The 20,787-nt window shown below is 37.1% G+C and overlaps 1 protein-coding gene across 1 annotated transcript in view; it reads left to right on the top strand.

Moving 5' to 3' along the window:
* The window catches only part of LOC106882187 (alpha-(1,6)-fucosyltransferase), a 121,730-nt gene that overhangs the window by 73,254 nt on the left and 27,689 nt on the right, over nt 1-20,787 (top strand). The window contains exon 3 of the mRNA XM_089341673.1: nt 5,576-5,756. Within this exon, the coding sequence (XP_089197799.1) occupies nt 5,576-5,756 (181 nt within the window). The remainder of the gene's footprint in view (nt 1-5,575; nt 5,757-20,787) is intronic.

Raw genomic sequence — 20,787 nt, 5'->3', positions numbered from 1 at the left:
TGCAGCCCCTCAGCTTACCAGCCCTGGTCAAAATGTCCAGCCCATGCCAGCATGGACAACAGATTTTAAATGATGATGATGATGGTAACAGTTGCTGCTGTTATTAGCCCTAAGGCAGCCCTGATCCAATAGACTTATGGTCAAAGACATCCCAATCATGGCCATTCCATTAAAATTTTTTTTTTTTTGTTATAGAAAGTATATCAGTCATTGGCAAACTTCAGCCTATAGGACTTTCTGAACAGCATGCCTTATGAAAAATCACCAACTTTTTTTTAGTCGTTCAGTCTGCCTGATGAGGAATCTGAACCATGTCTCAGGCAGCCTGCTTCTCAAAAAAGGTTCCCATGCTTCGAATGTCTGTTTGACTACAATATCCATACAACCACTAAGATTCTAATGAGTTAAGCATCTAATGATTTGGTGTTTCGGGCTCTGCTAACATTGAGCAAGACACTTTATTTCACATTGCTCCAGTTCACTCAGCTGTAGAAATGAGTTGCAACATCACTGGTGCCAAACTGTATCAGCCTTTGCCTTTCCCTTGGAAAACATCAGTGGTGTGGAAATGGAAGGCTGGTATGCACGGACGACTGCTGGTCTTCCATAAACAACCTTACCTGGACTTATGCCTCTGAGGGGAACTTTCCAGGTGCAATCCCATGGTATTTATGACTGAAGGGGATCTTTACCCTTTACCAAATATTCCTACTACAACGTTGTAGGATGTGATTTGATTGCAAAATTGATGCCTTTTTTCTAGTAAATTTAGTCAACATGTAGAGATAGTTCTTGTTAGTATTTGATAATTCTTGAGCAGTAGTTCTCATTTAGAGTCCACATGGCTCTTGAGGGTCCACATGGCTCTTGAGGGTCCACATGGCCCTTGGGGGTCCATATGACCCTTAAGGGTCCATCGAAGATTTTGTTGCTAAAATTTATGTGTAATAAATCACTCATAAGTACTGGGCTTTGATTTATTCAGTTAACAGGGGTCCTCAACCATTTCTTATCTATGGAACCCCTTTGATTACTATTCTATTGTGGTCAACTCCCCCTCCCACCAGTTATTCAATGTTTAAAAAATAGTTTTAAAGAAATTTCTTTCAAAATTCCCTTTTGTTTTTAAATTTCATACATAAACTTGTGTAGGTGGGTCAGTGTACAATGTTGGAGAAAGGAGCCTAGCTGTTTCTTGCAATACATACAGCTAAAGCAAAATCTTTTCAAGGGCCCTTGAAATACTTTTGTGGATTCTCATTTTACTATTTTGTTGCATGGACCCCCAGAAAGTCTTATATGAGCCCTCAGGGGCCATGCGCACCCCGGTTGAGAACCACTGAGTTAACCGCTTTTATGTTGTGCCCCAGCACAGCTGCAATCCAGTGACTGAAACGAGTGAAATTTTGGCAAACATAAAGAAAAAAAAATTAAGATCTCAGACACTTAGTCATGGTCCCCTTCCTGTTTATGACTAAACCATTACAAAGAAGAACAAGAAGAAGAAGAAGAAGAAGATGGTCCAATGAAGCTGAGTCTACATCCTGGCCTTTTGCTTCTCATTTGTAACCATTTTGTTTTCCTTGTGTCGATAAAACTGTTTTGAGGAATGGCAGCATAAATATTATGACTCCTTCACTTCAAAAGAATAATTATAATTGTTCATTCTCGTAGTAGTTGTAGTGATCATAGTATCTGTTCTGCATCTCAGAGCTGCACTATTCCAGTCCACGTCGATACATGCAAACACTCCTCAAGTCTTCCGCTGAGTTACTGCTGCCTCATTCTAGTTTGCGTACACATATATGCATACACATATACACACACACACACATATATATTCTTTTACTCTTTTACTTGTTTCAGTCATTTGACTGCGGCCATGCTGGAGCACTGCCTTTAGTCGAGCAAATCGACCCCAGGACTTATTCGTTGTAAGCCTGGTACTTATTCTATCGGTCACTTTCGCTGAACCACTAAGTTACGGGAACGTAAACACACCAGCATCAGTTGTCAAGCGATGTTGCGGGGACAAACACAGACACACAAACATATACACACACATACATATATACATATATATAGGACGGGATTCTTTCAGTTTCCGTCTACCAAATCCACTCACAAGACTTTGGTCTGCCCGAGGCTATAGTAGAAGACACTTGCCCAAGGTGCAATGTAGTGGGACTGAACCTGGAACCATGTGGTTGGTAAGCAAGCTACTTACCACACAGCCACTCCTACGCCTATATATATATGTGTGTGTGTGTGGGGGGGTCTGTATGTATCTATGCATGTTTGTGTTAGATCATTCAATATTCCTCGTAATTTGAATGTTGCTTTCGGAATCTACAGCTGCCATATCAGCTGAAATACTATGATTTCTACAGTAGCTATTCACCGTCATCATCATCATCATCATCATCGTCGTCATCATTCGTCATGATCAGTCATTGTCATGACTACTGCTATCGTTACTGTCACATCGTTAACAATCATCATCACCATCATCATCATCACCATCATCATCATCACCATCATCATCATCACCATCATCATCATCACCATCATCATCATCACCATCATCACCACCACCATCGTGGTCTCCATCATCACCACCGTCACCTCCTCTATCACCGTCATCGTCGTCATCACTGCCGTCCTTCCTGTCATCATTGATATCATCACCACTGTCATCTCCACCACCACCACCACCACCATTTCACTGCTTCCATCATCGTAATCACAATCAACATCATCATTGTCGTCATCATCGTCATCATCACTGCTACCACCATCCCTGTCATTCGTCATTTCCATAATCATCAGCATCACTGCCACCACCACCACCACCATCATCACCGCTATCATCAGCATCATTATCATCTTCACAGCCATTACCACCCACCACCACCACCCGGAGCAACCATCAAAAATATGGCTAGAAATCTCTAAATATAAGAATTTGTTAAAAAAAAAAAATCAATCTATACTTTAGGGATTTTGCATTGTCATGTTTTTGTGTATGTATGTGTGCATCTGCGTTTATATACGAACATGCATGGGTGCGTAAGTGCACATGTGTATTTATCTGTATGTCTCTGTGTAGTGTTTCTGTAGATTGAGTTTTAAAAAAAATAAGTTAAATAAAAATAAATAACCTATTAAATGACAGTAGATTAATGTTATAATTTCGTTTGCCTTTTTTTTTTTGTTTTGTTATTTTTCAAATTTACATTCAGCTATTTTTTTTTTCTCTATAGACTTGTGTGTGTGTGCATGTGTATATATATATATATATATATATATATATATATATATATATATATATATATATATATACACACACATGCATACATATACATTATATATGTATACATATTTACATATATACATGTATATATGCATGTGTATATTTTATACATATATATATGTATATATATATACATACACACATATTTAAGTATATACACATACATATATATATATACATACACATGCATATATATAGACGTATATGTATATTACGTATATATAAACATATAGACATATATATATCATTCAATATATATATATATATATATATATATATATATATATATATATATATATATATATATATATATATATGCATGCATATATATAAACACACACACACACACACACATACATACATATATATAAACACACACATATATAAATATATACATATATATATCATTATATATATATATATCATTATATATATATATATATATATATATATATATATATATATATGTAATGTATATATGGTACTTAAACATAAACTACTTGAAGTATATTGGCATGATGTATTCCCCGAGTTGATTGAGGTTTTCTTTGTACTGAAGCAAGTCTGATTGCACTGTTGTAGGCATCGGAGTCTATTGATATTCCAAATCAATGTGAAAACAGCATTCCAGCATTGCAGATATACTCTTGTCTGTCTTTTTTTTTCTTTCTTTTTTTTTTGTGGTAGGAGGAGTGGATTTTCAAATAGATGCACAGTGGTGTTGACGGTGGCGTTGCCAGTGCTGTTCTGTTTCTTTGCAATATAACTAAAGTTCGATTTACCAGAAATCTGAAATAAATTGTAAACAGAAACACTTCAACAATGAACATTATTAAATTGTAATCATCAGATATATATAATGTGTTTGTTGATGCTCCAGATTTTTGTAGATGCTTGCTGCACACTGTGTGACCGTGACTCGAAATACATCAGATGAACGTGGATATATATACAGGAACCTGTTGTATTGTCAATAAGGATTTCAAATTCTGTCACAAGCCAGCAATTTTGGAGGTGGGGGCAAGCTGATTACATTGACCCCCAGTATTATTCTATATTTTGAGATGAGGAATTATGTACATTATTTACAATGGACAGATAGGTGCCCTCATCTTGTTTGTTGTTATCACAACATTTCGGTTGGTGTACTCTCCAGCCTTCATCAGGTGTTCTGGTGGAATTTCAAACCCAACCCTTTATTTGACTAATGGGGTTCACTGTTCTCATTCCTATGGTTTTTTGCTGATGTTATTTTTTTTCTGTTGATATTATTTTTAAAGTCTCTGCCTGGGATTGAACTAAGAATCTGAGGGTTAGTAACTCGCGCTCTTATCCACTACGCTATATGCCTGTGGGATATAGTGGATAAGAGTGCAGGCTACTAACCCTTGGATTCTTAGTTCAATACCAGGCAAGGACTTGAAAAATATGATGTTACATCACCAACATTACCTTTTTGTAGTATGGTGAAGGTGTGTGGCTTAGTGGTTAGGGTATTCGATTCACGTTCATACGGTCATGAGTTTGATTCCTGGTGGCATATTCTAACTTTGTACAAGAAACTTTATTTTCTGTAGTTGTACTCCTTTTTCTTTTTTATCATCCTTGTCTGCATCAATAAGACTTTGGGGTTTCATTTTTGTTGTAATGATATTGACAGCCATCATCATCACCATCATCGTTGTTGTTGCCATTATTGTTATCATCCTTGTCATCATCATTATCGTCACCATCATCATCATCATCATCATAATCATATTTAGTGTCTGTTTTCCATGCTGGGTTGGACGGTTTGACTAAAAACTGCTAAATTGGGGAGCTGTACAAGGTTCCAGTCTGATTCGACATGGTTTCTACAGCTGGATGCCCTTCCTAACACCAACCACTCCAACAGTGTAGTGGGTGCTTTCTATGGGTCACTGGCACAGGTGCCAGTTGCGTAACATTGGCATCAGCCATGACTATGATCTCACTTGGCTTGACGGGTCTTCTCAAACACAGTATATTGCCAAAGGTCTCGGCCACTTGTCACTGTCCCCATGAGGCCCAAAGTTTGAAAGGTGCATTTTACGTGCTTCATCATCAGTATTGTCGTCATGGTTGTCATCATGTCAATTCTCAATCATATTTATATGCAATGGTTCTTGTACTTTTATTTTCAGTGTTCACAGAATAGCATCTCTCTCTCATTTCCATCCTGTCTATCATTTACCAATATAATTCTATGAGATTTACTCTAGCCCCTTTTCCTTTTCCTTGCAGCATGTTCTATTACACCTTCAACAACCCATGAAGAACTTGGGCGAAAAGTAGAAAATGACATTGTAGAATTCTGGTATTATTTGAAATTTTCCATGAAAAGAATGCGGGACTTGGCTATTGGCAATTCTGTGCTAATCAGCAAGTTGGACGAGGTTCTCACCAATGGCCTTGAATATAAAAGGTAGGACAATTTACTGACATTTCCGACTTTGCTTTTTAAATTTTCTCCCTATTCGCTCTCTCATATTTGATTTTCAGTCTTTTTCGTCTGCTATGTTATCCCTGAAATTTCAACATTTACCTCGAATATTATTTGTGAACTTTTGACATACCCACTCTTGTCTGCTATAATATCATTAGCCTTTGACCCACCCACTTTTATCTGTTATGACTAAACTTTTGACCCACCCATTTTTCCATTTTCGTCTGTTATATTATCACCAGTTCATGACACACCCACTTTTGACAGTCATGAACATCAATGAACTTCCAACACACCCACTTTTATCTGTTATCAAACTTTCAACACACCTTCTGTTGTCTGTCACATTATCATTAACTTTTGACACACCTACTTTGGTTGGAGTTTTGTTTGTTTTTTCCTTTTGAAAAAATTTAAAAAAACAAACTTAAATTTACTTTTTCAACAACCAATGGTGGTGTGTTTATGTCCCCATAACTTAGCGGTTCAGCAAAACAGACCAATAGAATAAGTACTAAACTTACAAAGAATAAGTCCTGGGGTTGATTTTTTTTTTTACTAAAAAAGCCCTTTAAGGTGGTACTCCAGCATGGCCACAGTCAAATATGTGTAAAAGAATAGAAAAATAAACTATGGTGGATTGTTTGTGTAAGGATTCAGATTTTGTGAACTAGTTCTCTCCATGTGGTTAACAATAGGAATTTAGAAAGGAAATATTGTATTTCCTGTAGAAAGGAAATATTGCATGATATAAACAGGGTACATAAGATATTTGAGGACAGATTTGGGTTTATATAAAAAAAAAAGCAGATAGGAGTGGCTGTGTGGTAAGTAGCTTGCTTACCAACCACATGGTTCCGGCTTCATTCCCACTGCTTGGCACCTTGGGTAAGTGTCTTCTACTATAGCCTCAGGCCGACCAAAGCCTTGTGAGTGGATTTGGTAGACGGAAACTGAAAGAAGCCTGTCGTATATATGTATATATACATATATAAGGCGGCGAGCTGGCAGAATCGTGAGCACGCCGGGCGAAATGCTTAACGGTATTTCGCCTGCCGTTATGTTCTCAGTTCAAATTCCGCCGAGGTCGACTTTGCCTTTCATCCTTTCGGGATCAATTGAATAAGTACCAGTTACGCACTGGGGTTCGACTTAGTCCCTTTGTCTGTCCCTGTTTGTCCCTTCTATGTTTAGCTCCTTGTGGGCAATAAAGAATTAATATGTATATATATATATATATGTATATGTGTGTATATGTTTGTGTGTCTGTGTTTGTGCCCTCAACATCGCTTGACAACCGATGCTGGTGTGTTTAGGTCCCCGTAACTTAGCGGTTCAGCAAAAGAGACCGATAGAATAAGCACTGGGCATCCAAAGAATAAGTCCTCGGTTCGATTTGCTCGACTAAAGGCGGTGCTCCAGCATGGCCGCAGTCAAATGACTGAAACAAGTCAAAGAGTAAAAGAGTAAAGAGTATATAATAACAGATAATAACTTTATTTATCAAAAAGTGACTGAAACAAATAAAAGAATATACTGTAATCCCTCGACTATTGCAGGTGTTGTGTTCCAAACCCCTCCCCCCCCCCATGATAGGTGAAAATCCGCAAAGTAGAAGTTGTACTGTACTGTATATTTTTGTTTATTATTTTTAGAATTTTTATATGTGTATTTTATTATAAATGCAAAACCACACCACAGAGGAATTGCCGTAAGCTTAAATAATAAACTGCGTTATGGCAAGGGATTACTGTGTATACATACATATATATATATATATATATATATACCATAGGGTTTAAAAGAGTTCCAACACTGTCTGTTTTTTATGTTTTATTTATATTCCTGCAAAACCAATGTGGGATATAGAATATGGAATATACAATATATAATATAAAATAAAAATGGATGGTACAATGAAATAAAGTATTGAATGTTTTATTGAATATATGGAATATGTCTTATTGAATAGATGAAATATTGAGTGTTCAATATAAAGGATTAAATATATAAAGGCGAATACGTATTTTCTATACCTTGTGGTATTTCATCATGGCCGGTATGACAGACTTTAACAGACTGTTGGAACTCTTTTAAACAAAATAATATATACACACACACACACACACACACACACACACACACACACACACACACACACATACAGACAGACATATAGCAGTAAGGCACATTTCAACAATTTTTTAAATATAAACAGAAGAGGAGGAGTAGCACCCATGAGGGGTTTTTTTTTTGGGGGGGGGGGGGGGGTTCAGAGGTCTGAAACAGGTGAGTGGAAATGGAGTAGGGTAAAAACAGCCATTCCTGCCAGGTTATCCTGAAACTGGAAACCAATTAAGAATGTCTGCAACAGTATGGATTCTACTATGAAGAGCTCTACAGGTCCAGGTGTAGGTGGTAGTGTTAAACTGTGCAACAAATTAAGTGCACCAGACACAAAACTTATAAGAGTGGTTTTCTTTTTTTTTGGGGGGGGGGGGGCAAACGATTCATTGGATGGCCATGTATCATGTATTCGTGATTGGATGTTTTCAGTTTCTCTTGATTTTTTCAGACCATGGCAAGTTAGGCTTTATAGACAGAACGGAAAGAAGCATAATAGATATAGAAATTATTAATGTGCTGTATTCTCCTTCAATACATGTTTCTAGCATGGAAAATCACAGATCAAAAGCTAGTGGTGGTGATACAACTGAATGTATTTGTGCATTGAAGATACTGTATAACAAGATATAACTAGCATTTTTGTTGCTGTTGCTGTTGTCATTGTCGTTGTTGTTTTAACATAATGATAATCCTAAGTTCCTTCTTGAGATCAAACTCTTCCCTACAGTTACCCCACCTATACTCGCCAGTCAGTTAACTAAACTAAGTAGAATAATGGTTCTTTGTAATGGTGATTATTATTATTATTATTATTATTATTAAGGTGGAAAGCTGGCAGAATTGTTAGCATGCTGAACAAAATACTTAGCAGGGTATTTTGCCCGTCAGTATGTTCTGAGTTCAAATTCCACTGAGGTCGACTTTACCTTTCATCCTTTCGGGATCGATAAATTAACTACCAGTCGAGAACTGGGTTCAATGTAATCAACTATCCGCTTCCCCCAAATTTCAGGCCTTGTGCCTAAAACAGAAAAGATTATCATTATCAAGGCGGCGGCAGGCTGGCAGAATCATTAGCATGCTGGACAAAATGCTTAGCAGTATTTCACCTGTCGCTATGTTCTGAGTTCAAATTCCACCGAGGTCAACTTTGCCTTTCATCTTTTCAGGGTCATTAAATTAAGAACCATTCATGTACTGGGGTTGCTGTAATCAACTTACCCCTTCTTCTGAAATTTCAGGACTTGTGCTTATAGTAGAAAGGATTATTATTATTACTATGAAGGCAGCAAGCTGTTTGAAGTTAAACAGGTTTTAGCAGAATGCTTTTGGATAATGTGTTTGATATTTAAAATGGCATTTCAATATTAGTGTTTATAGTATATTAGTATGTATATATATATATATATATATATATACACACACATGCACAATAATATATTATAAACACTAATTTTAAAACTCCATCCTTAATATCAACCACATTATCCAAACACATCAGTTAAATATATTTTGCCAGACATCTTTAACATCAAACATACTAGTTAAAAGCATTCTACTAGATAGCTTAACATCAAACGCATCAGCCAAATATATCCTAATAGTTATTTTACTTCCATACACATTATTTAAAGATGTTCTACCAGAAAATGTTCATATCAAACACATCAACCAAAGACTTTCCACTGGACATCTTTAACATCAAACATCTCAGCTAAAGACATTCTACCAAACATTTTAACACCAGCACATCAGTCAAATTTATTCATCATCATCATCATCATCATCGTTGTTTAACGTCCGCTTTCCATGTTAGCATGGATTGGACGATTTGACTGAGGACTGATGGACCTGGTGGCTATACCAGGCTCCAATCTGATTTGGCAGAGTTTCTACAGCTGGATGCCCTTCCTAAAGCCAACCACTCTGAAAGTGTAGTGGGTGCTTTTACGTGCCACCGGCACGAAGGCCAGTCAGGCAGTACTGGCAATGGCCACACTCGAAATGGTGTATTTTACATGTCACCTGCACAGGAGCCAGTCCATCGGCACTGGCAATGATCTCACTCGAATGTCTTTTCACGTGCCACTGGCACAAGTGCCAGGAAAGCGACGTTGGTAACGATCACGCTGGTGCTATTTACGTGCCACATCTTTGAATATCAAACACATCAATTGAAAACGTTCAACAAAACATCTTAGCATCAAACACACTAGTTAAAGACATTCTACTAATGACTATAGTATGGATTTAGCCCTTTTGATACCAACCCGGCTGAAACTGGCTCTAGCTCTGAAGTACAAATGTTTTGTTTTCAAAAGTTCTGAACTAAAATCTTCTGCCAAACCTTAGTCACAATTTATATTCCTAACACTAGCTTAATGATAACTAAGTTATTTTACTCAATTCTTTGTTATATTTGAAATTAGTTGAAAGAAACACAGAGCATCTCAACAGAAATATGGTAACAAAAGGGTTAAACAGTCATGTTCTTCATCCCCCCTTCTCTCTCTGTCTCTCTCTCCCCCTCTCTCTCTATCAAACAACTTTTCTAATAGTAACTAAGTGCTAATTACATCTGTTCTTTATTCTCAGTTTTTTTTTTTGTTTTTTCTCATGTTTTTTTATTTTTGTTTTTTTCCAAAATTCTTGAATCATTTCCATTTCAAGTTTTTCTTAGAAGCCATAAAATAGGTTTCTAGACATCCCTCTCTCTCTCTCTCTCTCTCTCTCTCTCTCTCTCGTTTATCATTATATATGTGGTGAATAGACAGGTGGCAGAGAGAGAGAGAGAGCAGTGTCTTTTATTCTGGTCTGTCCTGTGATTAGGTACAGACTGCTTCAATGTTATTTTGTCCAGCTGGCAGCAAAAACTGTCTCTCTCCCTCCCTCCCTCCCTCTTTCACTCACTCACTCAGTCAGCCTCTCTTTCATTCTTTCTGTCTCTCTTTTATCTTTATTTCTCCAAGTCTTGCTATTGTCTGGGATGTTTTATATTGCTTCTCTCTTGCATCCATTCTATTAAAATCTTACAAATAATCAGCCAATAGGCAAGAATTGCATGTTTCCATGTCTCTCTTGTGTGTGATTGTGTGTATTCGTATGCATATGTGTATGTATTTGTGCATATATATATATATGTATGTATTTGTGCATTTATTTTTGCGTATATGTGTGTTTATAAATGTGTGTGTGTGTGTGTATGTATTTGTGCATAAAATAGTGAATTTCTGTTTCTTTGACAAAATAGTCACCAAAGACGTGATTCTTGCTTTCTGACTTCTTTCTTTTATCCAACCATTTTTACATCCTTTGCAATGAATAGAATATTTTCCTTGACATTGTGTAGACCATCATGCACATTTGCAGACTTTTATGCTGAAAGCATCATTCTGGTTGAGCGGAGGTGCGTAGCTTAGTGGTTAGGGTGTTGAACGCGTGATCACAGGGTTGCGGTTTCGATTCCTAGACCGGGTGATGTGTTGTGTTCTTGAGCAAAACACTTCGTTTCACATTGCTGGTAAAAATTAGTAACCCTGCGACAGACTGGTGTCCTGTCCAAGGAGGAATATATATGCCAGAGAAACTGGGAAACGAACCCTATGCTCCTTACAGAATAATGTAGACTAACCATCAGTGTTGTTGAGGACTTCATTTTGTGACTACGTGAATGTAGGTTCAATTCCACAACACAGCACCTTGGGCAAGTTATTTCTGTTGTAGCTTTTGGTAAACTTTATAATCATCATCATCATATGTTTGTTTTCCATGCTAGCATAGATTACATGATTTGGCAGGGCCCAGCAAGCCCTAGGACTATGCCAAGCTCCAATGTCAGTTTTGGCATGGTTTCCTCATTTGGACACCCTTCCTAATATCAACCACTTTATAGTGTGTTCTGTATGATTTTTTTTTTCAAACCACTAGTACAAGTGAGGTAGTGATGCCATTAAGTAACTTAGAAGACAAGAAAAGAAAAGGAAAATGAAACCCCAACTCAATGGAGGGGTAAGTGTTGCAGAGGAGATGGGCTTTGGTCATGAGTGCTTTGTGGAAAGAATCACTAACTTTATACCTGCAGACAGTCCTTTTTTCATGTAAGCTAGTGGTATTTTATTTGAGATAGATTTGGCTACTATTTCTAGCATGTTTTGTTGAGACTTTCCTGTTAGCTTGTAGTGACATGCAGTCATGTTTGCAGAAGAAGCAGAACCCATTTTAGTTAATGAACCAAAACTGAATGGGGCAAGTTTTATAATTCAGACAGGGTACATTGTAATATCTTTCGAATTTTTTTTGTTTTCTTGACCCCTAGGACTCATAAGGATGAATACCCAGTTTTCATGGTGTCTATATGAATGAGTTTTCAACATTACCCCTGAATGGAATACCAATTCTTTGTTGGTTCCAAAATCAACAATTTTTTAGAGTAGGGGAACAAGTTGATCGACCTCAGTATTTGACTTGTACTTTATTTTATTGACCTTGGAAGGATGAAAGGAAAAGTTGACCTCAGCGGGATTTGAACTCAAAACATTAAGAGCCAGAAGGTGTTACGCATTTTATCTGATGTTCTAACGATTCTGCTAAGTTCACTGCCTTTCATTGTAACATATTGACTGGAAAAGAATATAAAACTAAATTCAAAAGAAATTAATGACTGTCTGTATTGACAGAAAGCAGTTAATTACGTTTGTAAATGTAGAGTGCAAAGATATTTAGCAAGGGTCGGAAAATAGATAATAAAATTTATTGAGACTAGTGTCTGAGTAGATGGGCTGGGATTGTCTGGAAACAGTTAAAGAGATTTGTAAAGCAAGAAAAATCTATTTTCTGTGATTAATGGACAAGGTCTCTCTTCAAAGAAATAAGGAAGAGTATGTTGGAACAGGGTCCACTTTTTGGAGTGAGAAAAACTTATTTCCTGTGATTAATGGACAAGGTCTGTCTTCAGAGACATAAACAAGAGTATGTTGGAATAGGGTCCTTCATTGGACAGGGTCCACTTTTTTGGACAGGGCTCTTCTTTAGGCAGATCCCTTCTTCAAATAAATGTGCAAGAGTGTGCATAAAGGCAACAATAAGGTTTGTAATCCAACAACTTAATCTTAGAGCCATTCTTATTTCTTTATTGCCCACAAGGGGCTAAACATAGAGGGGACAAACAAGGACAGACAAACGGATTAAGTCGATTACATCAACCTCAGTGCATAACTGGTACTTAATTTATCGACCCCGAAAGAATGAAAGGTAAAGTCGACCTTAGCGGAATTTGAACTCAGAACGTAGCGGCAGACAAAATACCGCTAAGCATTTCGCCCGATGTGCTAACGATTCTGCCAGCTCGCCACTCTACCTTGGTCTCCCACCCTACCCCATTGGTTTTAATTTGAAGGTATGTATACATAGGTGCAAACATGGCTTTGTAGTTAAGAAGCTTGCTTTGCAGTGACATGATTTCTAGTTCAGTTCTACTGCATGGTACCTTGGGCAAGTGTCTTCTACTATAGCTCACAGTTGACCGATAACTTGTGAATGAATTCAGAAGACAGAAACTGTATGGAAGCCCGTTGTGTGTGTGTGTGTGTTACTTAGTGGCTAGAGTATTCAACTCCCAGTCATGAGTTCAATCCCTGCTGGCACATTGCCATTGAGCAAAATGCTGTAATTCAAAGGACCAGCCTTGTCACATTATGTGTCCTGCTGAATCTCCCCGAGAACTGCATTCACCCTTTTGATACCCACCTGATTAAAACCACTGGGTTGCTCCAGTCCAACTGGCAAAAGTGAGTAATCCTGTGACAGACCAGTGTCCCATCCAGGTGGGGAATTTACACGCCATGAAACTGGGAAACCACCCCTTACAAATCAGCATGATCCAAGAAGATTACTTTACCCTATCACTGCTTGACAGCCAGTACTGGTTTGTTCACATCCCCCATAACTTAAAGATTTCAGCAAAAGAGCCCAATTGAATAAGGACCACCCTCAAGCAGCAAACTACTTAGGTTGTTTGTAGTGCCCCAGCATGGCCACAGTCCAATCCAATGACTGAAACAAATAAATGATAAAAAGAAAAAATACATTTTATGGTGGAGGTGGAGTTAACTTTATATCAAAAATTAATTATACCCTGTAATCATATTTGAAATATAAACAAAAGAGATACATGTTTGCTTGCTGAAGAAGCGAAGGTATGCTTCTGTGAACATTAATATGCATCAGTGCATGTATGATAGTTTACATGCATCAATGCATGTATACAAATCTACATGCTTCAGTGCATACGTTTTGTATGAAACATATTCAAAGGCAAAATCTAACATGTTTATTCTGTATGTTATTCTTAAGCCCTAGGAGACTTCTAACCAAGCAGACATTTGATCAAAGTTGTTCCAACTGTTATTTATCATCTTGTCTTTTTTATGTATGTATGTTTGTTTGTTTGCTTGTTTTTTTGTTTTTTTTAAATGCCAGTAGGGTGTGATTTGAGCGAGATTTGGCTGCTATTTTTAATCGGATAAAGTAACCAAAAGGAGGTTTCACCATTGGCTTACGTCTATGTATATTCTTCTTTAGCCCCAGGTCTGCCCTGGTCCAATAGATCAGTGATCAGAGGTGGTGTTATTTAATCCTTGCTTTACCTCGGTCCAGAAAAAAACTGTGATCAGAGGTGGTTTTGTTTAGCCCCAGGTCTTTCCTGATCGTAGAACTGTAATCAGAGTTTGATGTTATTTAACCCCAGGTCTACTTTAGTCCTGCAGAAATGTGATGATCAGAGCTAATGTTATTTAACCCCAGGTCTACCCTAGTCCAGTAGAACTGTGATCAGAGGTGTGATTGTTTAGCCCTAGGTCTACCCTGATCCAGTAGAGCTGTGATCAAAGGTATTGTTTAGCCCAAGGTCTGCTCCGATCTAGTCAGCCTATAATCAAAAGTGCTCCAGCTGGGTCTTTTTTGCCTCTGTATTTTTCAAATATATTCTGTTTAAGACTACATGAGCATTTCATGTTTAAGATAGCATGGTGTGATTTGAGGGAGATTTGGCTGACATTTCTAGCAATAGGAGTGGTCACTTTCTAAGGTCCACTTGTTGGCCTTTATGCGTATATGCTACGTATGAGGTGAACATGTGTTAATGTTCATAAATAAGATACCTCCTTTCATTGGTACAAGAGAGAGCTATTAGTTGGTCACATGATCTGCTAGAAATCATAGCTAAATCTTCCTCAGATCACACCCTAACATCTTGGGAAAAGAAAGATGATGTAATTCGGATGTGTTATGGCTAAAAGCAATGCAGGATGGCCACTACTGGAATGTCTTTTGTCATATGTCTGTTGGATTGATGTGGAGTTGAAGTAGGGCGACACAATGTATAATTGCTTCCAAAGCAGACCATCTGTAGCTACCTACCCACTCTAGTGACCATCCTTGGTGATAACTGTTTATTGGATTGTCAAGATCTTTCCAAAAACTTACAGGCACTACTCTTTGCAGAACATACATTTACTTATTTAGTATGTATAACAAATACACTTGCTTACCAACCACATGGTTCTCGGTTCAGTCCCACTGCGTGGCACCTTGGGCAAGTATCTTCTACTATAGCCTTGGGCTGACCAAAGCCTTGTGAGTGAGTGGATTTGGTAGATGGAAACTAAAAGAAGGCCGTCGTATATATATGTATATATATATATATATATATATATATATATATATATATATATATATGTATGTGTTTGTCTGTGTTTGTCCCCCAACATTGCTTGACAACTGATGGTGGTGTGTTTACATCCCCATAACTTAGCGATTCACCAAAAGAAGCCAATAGAATAAGTACTAAGCATCCAAAGAATAAGTCTTGGGGTACTCCAGCATGGCCACAGTCAAATGACTGAAACAAGTAAAAGAGTAAAGACACCCACATATGTGGATATGCATTCATCTTCTCTCTCTCTTTCTCCCACACACACACAGACACACATGTTCTGTCCTTCTCTCTTGCATACACATATAACATGTTCACACTATTTCTCTGTTTCTCTCACTCACACACACACACATGCAGAACCATACATACAGGCTTTGAATATTTGCTCACACACACACACACACACACACATACACACACACACACACACACTTATACATAAGCACAAAACTTGCTTTAATATCTACATTCAAATATATTTCATATTTAATGCATACATCGAGGCACATCTCTTCTATGTATGCACACTCTCTCTTCACTCACTCATTATCTCTGCCTATTTGTCCCCTCTCTCTCTGTCTACCTCTCTCTCTGTCTACCTCTCTTTCTCTCGGTGTTAAAACGTGGGTAGCTGAAGAAGTAGAATGTTCTCTATTGTTTGCAATGTCCTGTACCCAGATATGCACCTATACATACAGGTGGATGTCGGTATGCACATACCTGTACGTATATATGCATATACTCATTTACTTTTGTTTTTATATATATATATATATATATATATATATATATATATATATATCATCATCATCATCATCGTTTAATGTCCGCTTTCCATGCTAGCATGGGTTGGACGATTTGACTGAGGACTGGTGAACCAGAAGGCTGCACCAGGCTTCAATCTGATCTGGCAGAGTTTCTACAGCTGGATGCCCTTCCTAAGGCCAACCACTCTGAAAGAGTAGTGGGTATTTTAACGTGCCACCTGCACGAAGCCCAGTCAAAAAGTACTGGCAACGGCCACGCTCAAAAGGTGTTTTTTACGTGCCACCTGCACAGGAGCCAGTCCAGCAGCACTGGCAATGACCTCATGTGCTTTTAACTGAGGACTGGCAAGCCAGTAGGTTGCACCAAGTTTCTACAGCTGGATACCCTTCCTAATCAGAGTGGCTGGTGTTAGGAAGGGCATCCAGCTGTAGAAACCTTGCCAGGTCAGATTGGAGCTTGGTGCAGCCTAGTGGCTTGCCAATCCTCAGTTAAAACGTCCAACCCATGCCAGCAGGGAAAGTGGATGTTAAACAGTGATGATGATGCTTGTTGGTGAACTGGTCGCCTATTTCTGTCTTTCCTGTTTGTTTAAAATTTACCTGACGATGGTGGATTTCTACCATGATGTCATCTAAGAATGCATGAATAAAATGCTGCCGAAACAGCTGTTGTAAATTTGGAACCCCACTTGTGTTCTTATGTTTGTGTGTGTGTATGTGTGTACCCCTATTCATTGAAGCATACTATCTTTCATGCATACATATTCTCTCTTCCTTATTTGTTCATTATCTCTGCCTGTCAGTCTCTCTCTCTCTCTTTCTCTCTCTCTCTCTCTCTTTCTCTCTCTCTCTCTCTCTCTCTCTCTCTCTCTCTCTCTCTCTCTCTCTCTCTCTCCACACACATACACACACACATGTGTAGAGGGACAGAAAGAGAGATCACTCTCTCTCTCTGTCATTCACAATAATACGCTGCACATAATATGTATAAATGTAATAAATATACATAATAAATATTAACGTAATACAAAATTTACAGATGAATTTAATATTGTGACTATTGTCTGAAAGAAATTTACCAAAATACCAAATACTAAATTATACATTAACAAAAGTCTCATTAATTATCTCATATTTGTTTAGTGTGTGATTATTTCTTTGTTTTTGTTTTTATTTATTTTTGATTGACTGACATTTGTTGAGAAAAGTTCTTTTGTTAAAATCATATTTATTAAAAATGTTTGATTTTTGTACATCCTTTGTAGGATTGTGTGCGTTTATGTATGTATATACTCTTTTATTATCTTTTAGTTATTTCAGTCACTAGACTGCGGCCATGCTGGGGCACTATCTTGAAGGATTTATATATATATATATATATATATATATAAATCCTCATCTTCTACCTTATTTTCGAAATGCCTAGTTTAGAATAGAGGCAGCTGATGAAGGAAAAGTTCCATATGTGGCTTGTCTGTTTTCCTGTGTGTTCATTCTGTTGTCCGTAAAAAAGTTTGTTTTTTGTGCTTTGTTTATGTTCCCGTTTTTTTTTTGTCCACGTTTTTTTGGTGTCCTGTACCCAGATATGCATCTATATATACATGTAGATGTAGGTATGTACATACATGTATGTATATATGCATATGCTTATATATCATTTGTATATATATATATATATATATATATATATATATATATATATACATACATATCCAAATTGAGGGAATGAAGCAGATAAAATCCAGGCTACATATGTCTCTCCTAGCTTGTAGAACATCGGAAGTAATATTTACTCAACGGGGGGAGGGGGATACTCTGCTAGCTATTCATGAGGCCGAAGATACCTCAGTTAAATGCAAGTTACATTGTCATCAAGGGATCCCAAGTTAACGCACAGGAGATTTCACCTTCTACGCCAATAAACTACTATTGTTCCTGAAAGTTTTTTTTATACCTTCTACGGACTGCCTGAACCTTTCTAACTTCCTAAACCTGGATCCTTGGATCTTACATGTACATATCTTTATATATATATATATATATATATATATATATATATATATATATATGTATATATGTATGCACACATACATGGACACACACAATAAGTATCCATACAGTTTCCATCTACCAAGTTCACTCACAATACATTTGTTGGTACAAGCAGTAGAAGACACTAGTCCTGTGTACCATGCAGTGGGTCTGAACCCTAAACCACATGGTGGCAAAGAAAGCTTCTTAACCACACATACACACATGTTTGTGTGTGTGTGTGTATATATATATATATATATGTGTGTGTGTGTGTGTGTGTGTGTGTGTATATATATATATATATATATATATATTTATATATAAAAGCACCCAGTCCACACTGTAAAGTGGTTAGTATTTGGAAGAACATCCAGCCGTAAAAATCTTGCCAAAGCTGACCTCGCCTGTGCTTGTGCCATGTAAAAAGCACTAAGTCCACTCTGCTGAGTGGTTGGTGTCAGGAAGGGCATCCAGCTGTAAAAATCCTGCCAAAACAGTTACAAAAGTCTGGTGCAAGCTTTTGTTTGGCCAGCTCCTGTGAAACCGTCCCACCCATGCCAGCATGGAAGGTAGAAATTAAACAATGATGATAATGATATATATATATATATATATATATATATATATATATATATATATATGCATGTGTGAGTGTGTTTGTGTGCATTTTTTTCAGTTTTTTCCAATAAATATTAACTTTACCTTATATTTAAAAAAAGATATTTCTCTTGGATATGGAAAGACAAAGAGGGAATTGACAGAAAGAACGAAGGAAGCACAAGAAAGGCAAATTTGTGTGAGGGGGGGGGGGCGAGAGGGGGGGGGAGTATGACAAAATATGAAAGGAGGGAGAGAGAGAGAGAAAGTACATGTGGAAGTGGGAAGTGGTGGGCAGGGCAGGGCGGGGCGATATAGTGGATAGAAAAAATTATATAAATAAGAAAAATGAAGAAATAAACAAGACCTAGAAATTTTTTTTTTCATATTCTTTAAAATCCCAATTTCAGGAATTAAATTTCTGTGGTATTACTTTTTTTTTTTTTGTATTTGGTTATAATTTATATTTCACTAGGTGTGTTATGTTTATGAATGGGTATGTGTGTGCGTGCGTGTGTGTGTGTGTGTGTGTATTCATGGTTATCTGTTTGTGTGTTTGTAGTTCTTTGTGTGTGTGTATGCATGCGCGTATGTGCACATATAATCGTGTATGACTATTTGTGTATGCACACGTGTATGTTTGAATATGTGTGTTTCTCTATGTAGGTATTTGTATATGTATGTTTGTGTGTGCATTTGTATTTATATATATGAAGCTTTGTGTGTATGTGTGTGCATATATGTGCATTTCTATGTGTATGCATCGGTATATGGGTGTGACCAAATTTGTGTGTATATTTGTATTATATATATATATATATATGGTTGCCTGGTTGCTTGTATGTCTTTATATGTATGTGTACATATGTGTATATATATGTATTATGTTTGTAGTGCATGTGTGTGTGTGTGTACATTTGAGTATATATATATTTCTCTGTGTACATATCTGTGCACATGTGTGTGTGTGTATGCATTTATATGTGCACCTGTATGTGGTTATGTAGTTGTCTGTCTTTATTTGTGTATTTATTTATGTATGTTTGTATTTATGGATTCTCTAAATTCATTTATATTTATACATATGGGTATACATGTGTGTGTGTGTGTGTGTGTGTGTGTGTGTGTGTGCATTTGTATATACATTTATGTGAAAGTGTGTGTGTATGTGTGCGTATGTTTTTGTATGTAAAGGTATGTGTGTGGAATCATTTGTAGTTTGTATGCGTAAATTTATGTCTGTCAGAGCATATGTAATTTATATGCACGTGGTTACGTCTGTGTGTGTGTATGTGTGTGTGTGTGTGTTTATATGTAAAGGTACAAATGTGGATTGTATATGGATTCATTTGTATGTGTCTGTAATTGCGTATTTGCATGCGTGTGTGTGTGTGTGTGTGTGTGTGCGTGCGTGTGTGTGTTTGCTATCATTTAATGAATTGAGCTGTTCGTGGAAATATATTGGAATCGGTGACAAAGAAGACATTCTCTTCCATTTTTCTTTTGTCTTTAGAGAAGATGAAGAGGAGAACAGAGGAGAGAGAATTGTTATAATTTAATAATCCAAACAACAACAACAACAACTTTTAAACAACAACAACAACAACAAAACTTTTTGCTTGCTTTCTTTGATTTATTTATTTATTTATTTTTGGCACAGTGGTGGTGGGGGGAGGGAATTTTCTTCTTTCTGTTTTTTTAACTTCCATTCACGCTTTACCATCTTTTTGTGTCTCTTTCCTGTCATTTTTAAAAATATTTTTTATTTAAA

This window comes from Octopus bimaculoides, chromosome 25, assembly GCF_046866305.1.
Source record: "Octopus bimaculoides isolate indiv1 chromosome 25, ASM4686630v1, whole genome shotgun sequence".
Lineage (NCBI taxonomy): Eukaryota > Metazoa > Mollusca > Cephalopoda > Octopoda > Octopodidae > Octopus > Octopus bimaculoides.
This window is presented reverse-complemented; position numbering and strand designations above follow the sequence as displayed.